General features: G+C 42.7%; 1 protein-coding gene across 1 annotated transcript; it reads right to left on the bottom strand.

The window, feature by feature from the left end:
- Positions 1-4,410: 4,410 nt before the first annotated feature.
- Positions 4,411-6,859, bottom strand: nkx3-2 (NK3 homeobox 2). The gene is made up of 2 exons (XM_084009803.1): positions 6,253-6,859; positions 4,411-5,588 (listed from the first exon to the last, which is right to left on the bottom strand). The coding sequence occupies exons 1-2, from the start codon at positions 6,623-6,625 to the stop codon at positions 5,164-5,166; spliced, it is 798 nt and encodes a 265-aa protein (XP_083865929.1). The 5' UTR covers positions 6,626-6,859; the 3' UTR covers positions 4,411-5,163.
- Between the last annotated feature and the right edge of the window lie 165 nt (positions 6,860-7,024).

The raw sequence follows: 7,024 nt of genomic DNA, 5'->3' as shown, positions 1-7,024 counted from the left end.
TCTTATCATCAAGTAAATCTATCTGGAAACCTATTTTGAGTGCAGCAGATATCTGTACTATTAATAATGCACTGCCAGTTACAAACTGCATTATGCTTTATTTGTCTTAAAGTTGCCCCACTACCACCACCACCCACACACACACACACACACACACACACACACACACACACACACACACACACACACACACACACACACACACACACACACACAGGTACTACTTTCGGTTGTGTCCAACTAAATCCAATGTCTTGATGATTTCTGTTCACCTGAGCGAAAACACATGTTTGAACTCTGAAGAGGGCCAGCGAGGACTTTAAGGTCTTTAAGGGTTCTTTTTGCCCTTAAATCATTATAGACTCTGCTGTGTTAATCAACTATTCAAAGGTTAACATTATTCATGAGACATCCTCCTCATCAAGCCAGACATTCTACATTTCCACTGCTAAATCCACAGCTGAATAGTCTCCCAGGTCATCACCACAGTTCAGAGGAATGTCTTTCCAGCTGTGCAATGTGATAGATAATACAGTGATGCATTTAACAAATGAGGTATGACTATTATTGGCAAATTCAACTCCAGTCTTGGACAAAATGCCAAGAAAGTACATTCAAACATTATTTTGTGACATTCTTTCTGGTGTATCTGGTGTATCAATTAGTCCCAGTCAATTGAAGATGCATTGCTTAATATATGCATAAACAAAATACAGTTAAAGAATCGCGACTCGAGGTTGAATTGTATGACCTGAATTTATTTTTTAATTTGATTTAATGGTGGGGCAAGTTGTTAGGTTTTTTTTAAGTTGTGAGTCCAGAAAAGGAAAAATTTACTTTGCACCAAAATGTGTAGTTTAAATTAAGATACCAAAAGATTCCGTTAAGTAAGTAAAATAAAATAAATCATTTGGTATTACAAGGATAAACCTTTGTGTCATGACCTTGAATTCGAGCCTAGTCCTATTCAACATGATTTTTTTTTTATTTTAAAGAATGAACATTTTCTCAAATGTGTGAGCTAGCTGAAGTGTAAAGTCAACCAAGATATATTTACTCTATGCATACAAAATAATGTAAACGTTCTCTTTTGTTTTAACCCTTTTCACTTCAAATCCCCCAAATCCCACTCTGTTGTGGGATTATATTTAATGAAGGTGTTTGCTACTAATTCACAAAGCCATGCATATGTTTTCTATAATTTCTGTAAAATGTGAGCTGCAGTGCTTTACAAGACAAAGGTTGAATCACGGTCTTTCACACTTGCTTTTCAGCGCAGGGGGAAGGATGTCGCTGCAACATGAGGGATGGAGAGGAATTTGCACCTGGGCCACTTTGAAGCAGGTGGCAGTGACTGTCAGGTCAGTGTACTCCAACATGAGGGTGTGATTGACAGCAACCACAACCGGACAGAAAGCTCTGGAGGGAAATTAGGATTAATTCTTTTTTTTTTTTTTTCAAAGAGCTCAAGGACAGAAACAATCAGGGTGAAGAAAGGCACAGCAGTTTGAAATATTCAACTATTCTATGAATTTATCTGGTTTAGTGTAGCCTTGTCGCCAAAATGGAAAAAGTATGTGATCCATTTAGGAACAGAATTATAGAGACAAATGGATTAAACACAAATAGATGAATTCACGAGAACTGAGGGAAGTTTACCTCATCATAATTAACTGTAATCTATTATATATTGAGTTCACCACAGCATATGCAGAAACTGGAAAAAAAATTCAGATAATTTCTATGGTAAAATCATCATTATGCAATGAGATTTTCAATTAAGCTGCAGATGTTTAAGTCTGGCTAACCTTGAAATGTTGATGGATTGCATGGTAATAAAAACTAAGTTAAGTAGCCTAAATACATGGCTAAATACAAATAGAGTAACATGTAAAAAGATGTTTTGGTGCAAGCTGTGGTGCATATATTTCTATTTTAAAGCTTTATATGTTTGTGTTTGATTTGGTGGTTTATTAGCAGCGATCATGCTGGTGACACGTTACTGCTCAGGCCTACAACAGTTATATGATCTGAAGTTGCAGAGAGAATACTATTATTAACTTTAGGCTGCTAAAATAAATTACCTTAAATTAAACGAACCGGTTGAAATATTGTATTTGAGACGAACAAGTTTAGTTTTCAACCTCGGAGGTTCTTGTAAGTGTGAATCTTTAAATGAACTCAAAAACGTTTTTACAAAAGCAAATGTAGAAATACTTAGAAAAGCGTATTGCCTATCATATCTGAGGAAATAAGACATTTCGTCAAATGGACATTTTTCGCGGTGTAATTTGATGGTAAACCGTTAATTTACGGAGACATTTAACTGAGACATCGGGGAATGTATTATATTAAGCTTCCCAGTGGTCTCTGTGGTCGCTCCACCACAAAAAAAGACCACAAAAATCCCAAAGGACGCCGACAGTAAACAGTGGCTGTTATAGCCTCGAGCTATCACGTCCAATAATATCGATTACATTTTATCTGATCGGTAACAACCACTGAGAGTCTCCGCAAGTGAAAATAAGTAGCGTGCTGCTCAATGAAAGCGGGGAGCAATCGGCTGAATCTTTAACTCACAGGAACATCGATCAGTCGAGGCCAGAAATATAGACATTCCAACAGAAATCAAATGACATCAGCACAACTTCATATGTGAAGATGGACAACATTCCGGTTGGGGAAATCATGTCAGCAGCTGCAATTCCAGAGTTTCCAGAGATAAGGACTCACTCTATGCTATCTTAAAATAGTAACTTTTATATTTAATAATATGGACACAATGGCGTACTTGTGCGTAAACGTCCTTAAAATGCGTTATTGATTTTGTAGATGTAGAAAGGTTCAAATAAATCACAATATGGAGTAGTTTTTTTCTTTCCATGGGGGAAATACAGTCAAATCCGAATTAATAAATACAATAAGTATATTTCCCACGCACTACACATACATTGTGTGCGTGGGGGACAACGGGAAGACGCCGTGATGGGGTGAATGCGCACCGATGGGGGTGTTTGCATTTCAACGATCGCAGGTTGAAAGGAAACACGGCCGCGATACGTTCCTCTATATCAGCTATCTCCACTTGCAGGTATGAAAGGAAGTTATGTGGGACGGTCCACTCCTCAGTATCCATCCCTGTCTGTCCTGTAAGCCTCAGAGCAGCCAATGAGGAGCATCCCTGCCGCCGGCGAGGGCCTCGGGTGGCTACCTGCATCAAGGAGATCAGATTTTAGGACGTATAGGCGCCGTCCGTGAGGACTGTTTTTACCATATAGGGTTAAAGACGACGAGACACCGGTAGACCAAAAAAACCCACATGCACCGGGCGTTGGTGCATTTACGCGCGAAAAGGCGCAGATCATTATTTGTGTCCACATAAATGACAAACACGTTGCGCTTTCATGGTTCGTGTATGAGCTAGACACTAGTGTTATTTCCCCTCACATCACATATAATACATTTTAATGTATGCAGCAAACATACAGACTGTACGCGTCGGCACGAGATGTATTCTTTAACGCCAAAGATGGATGGCTGATGTCCAGCAGCTCCCTATACTGACCCTGACCCAACACCCAGAAGCTTAGAGGAGACAGAATAACAGATACTCCCTAATACTTCAATTCCAGTATCAAGCTTTAAATGGGAACGACAAGTTGAAAGTGTTTTCCTGTTTGGAAAAAAAGACGATCTGCCAACTCTTCCTTCTTTGACTTAAATGTAGGCGCGGTGACACGGGCCTCCTTAACCCCGGAATACTCCTCTTCTTGTGTTGGCACGCAGCTCTAAAGGTAGCTGTCAGTTTGCCCTGTCCAGGAATCACACAGCTATTCATCATTGTTTGACAGGTGTGTTTGCGAAGAAAGCCCTACTCGTCCAGATCACACCTAAAGGTCTACATGTACAGGGATATTCATGGAGAAAAGCTTAAGTTTCGATAGTCAACCCGTTTTAACCGCGAAAATGCGAAGGATGGTTGCGCGTTTCTATTTATTTGGGCGGTATGCTCCCAAAATACAAAAAGCTGTCCTACACCAACTTCCTAATCAAAGCCACGTGAGTGGTATATGTCGGCCAATGTTTAATTAATTTAAAACTTGAGTTACCTTTTGGTCAGAAAAGAAGAACACAAAACATAGTGTTTGTATTTGGCGCGTAAAAAAATAAAGTTGTAGCAGAGCTCTAATTTTAATTTATATTTTTTTCCCCGCAGTTAAGCAGGCAAATTAAATTACATTTCTAAACCGGTGAATCATTAAATAGCAATTATGTTGTTAATTCTCGTAATTATTGAAAACGTCTTTGTCACAATATTACAATCGTTTTTAAAAACTTAAAATAAAATTGCCTTCAAATGAAAGTAATGCCTGATATGTTTTAATGTTTTTTTTTCTCGATCTAAACAGTCATTTAACACAAATAACACATGTACATTTCAATTAGAAGTAGGTGTGTTTTTTCTCCTGCTTCCTGCCACGAGATCACTTTCAGGCTAACAACACAATCGAGCGCCTCCTCTCATCCTCACTGTACAGGCCCACACTAGAATGCAGTAATGTAACGTATATAACTCAAAAGTGCTGAAATATCTTACCTTAATAAACACAGCAAGAAAAAAACAAAACACAACCTGTAACAGAGACAGTTATATGAAATATCAACGGAGGATGCCTATTTCCAATCACTGCAGAGGTAGGAAGGCGCATGTAAAATATATACCAACATAAGGTGACATTTTCGGTCTGTCCAGGCCGCCCTCGGGGGAGGGGGGGCTTCAGAGGTCCTTGGGGGGCTCCCGAGAAAAGAGAGGAATACTTTAATGTTATTACTGCATCAGTCCTCAGAGGTTAACATGCTGACACTGTAAAAGGAGGTCCAGTCTCCCCGCTCACCTACAGTTATGACTTTACAGCCTAAATCATAACGTCTTCTTTAATGGGCTTCCTCGGGACAGACACTTTAAATAAAAGAAGTAGCCGGTTTGAGGATGTGGAAACAGTTGGGGAACCCCTGGTCGGGTCTGGGCAACACGATGAGGCAGATGAGCAGATTAACAGTCCCGTCGGGTCTCATCCTCTCGTCAGAAATTAAGTATAGTTACGTTTGATTTCCTGGGAGCGAAACAATCAAACAAAATGAATAAATACAGTCACCGATTGCTCACTGGTTCCCCGCACACGCGGAGAGTGTCCATGCAGGGAGGCAGTAGGCGTAGGGGTAATAGTAGGACGGCTGCAGGGAGAGTAGCGGGGGCCGCAGGATCTCACCCGGGCTGTACTGTCTCTGGTCGTCCCGCACCAAAACCTTCACCGCCACCTTCTTGGCCGCCGGAGTCGACGCCATCAGGTCGGCGGCCATCTGCCGGCGTTTCGTCTTGTACCGGCGGTTCTGGAACCAGATCTTGACCTGAGTCTCTGTGAGCTTCAGGGAGGCCGCCAGATCCGCCCGCTCCGGACCGGACAGGTACCGCTGGTGGTTGAAGCGACGCTCCAGCTCGAAGACCTGCGCGTGCGAGAAGGCGGCCCTGGAGCGCTTCTTCCGCTGTTTGGGCTGGTCCAGGCTCTTCTCGTCCAGGGTGCTGGAGTCTGGGAGAGAGAGGCACACGCAACGTGAATTTCTGTTCCTTGTTACTTTTTTAATACAGTTGTAATCACACGTGTTGATTTCAAATGAGATTGATCAGCGTCTTTGGTTGTGACGAAAAGGGTCAAAATCCAAACCCATAGACGTGAACACTTCTACAGAAGTCTGTTTTCAATTTTCAATTTTATTTACGGTCACTGGTGGCTGTATTTTTTCAAATTTAAGTGGAAAATGTTTATGAGTTTACATTCAGGCCTAAACGTCACAACTAGGGTGCACGTGCTCATATTGTAGGACGACATGGAGGTTATTCCTTTAAAAACATCTGAGTCAACCGCGTGAGTCTGCTGGTTTTTCACTTTTTTCCAAAGTTAAATCGAGCCATCACAGACTGCATGAGCCGGGGTATCCGTTAAAGACCATGCGTAAAAACTAGAGCTTGCGTCAAAGTTACGGGAGAGAGGTGCGGGGATTGTGCAATATGGAATATATTATGCAAATAGGCCTGATGTACAACACAATCAGATCACACACGGTCTTGCAGAAGTAACTGCACTATTGACATGGCACTAAAGGCTCTTGACTTGTCTGACAGAAGTTACATTGGGTCGTTATCGCTTTAATGTAAACTTTATTTTAGCGTGTTAGTTTTCCAGCCCTACTCACCCGTGGCATTATTGGGCTCACTGTCACTCTTCGCGTTTTCCGCAGCTGCAGACTCGTGGTCCGTCTCCTCCTGCAAACTTTCCTCCGGCACATCCGACGCGGGGTCTCCGTCTTTCTCCGACTTGCACGCGGCCGGAGTCTTGCTGTCGTTGTCATCGCTGAGTCCCGAGTCCGAGTCATAGCTTTTCTGGTCCGTCGGCTCACAAGCCTCCCCATCATTTCTCCGAGACCCGCCGTTCATCTCCCCAAATATTTTCCAGCACGCCGTCTTGGAGAAGCACATGTCCAAATCTGGCAAGTGTCGGCTGTCGTCCTTTTTGTTCAGGATGGCTTGGATTGAGAAAGGCATCAGAGAGTTGCCACGAACGGCCATTTTCAAAAAAGCGAAGTTTGCTCGGCTCTTCAAGTTGAGTAATTAACCGGCTCGGATAAGAGGAGTAAATGTCACTTTATCCACATTTTAGGCTACTCCCTCCGTGGAGCACTGCTGCAGCTTAACGTCTTCCCTCCAGTGTTGGTTCCTGGTCGCATCCCCGCGGGAGAAGCCGTAGAAAGTCTCTGCTACATCCGCAGGCGCGATGCTGCTCCTCCGCATAGCTCTGCCATCAGCCCGGGCTCGCTAGAGTCTCCGGCCCTTTTCACCCACTTTTTTTTTTACCATCCACCCTCACCTGTGAGTGACAGGCACTACTCGTCGCCTCCTATTGGCCCGGAGAGGAAGAAAGCCGCTTCGCGATTGGCCACTGTAAACTACGTCATGCTGCTTTCAACC

The sequence above is a fragment of the Eutrigla gurnardus genome, assembly GCF_963514095.1.
Source record: "Eutrigla gurnardus genome assembly, chromosome: 5".
NCBI classification, from domain to species: Eukaryota; Metazoa; Chordata; class Actinopteri; order Perciformes; family Triglidae; genus Eutrigla; species Eutrigla gurnardus.
The sequence above is the reverse complement of the archived record's forward strand: the minus strand, read 5'-3'. Positions and strand labels throughout refer to the sequence as shown.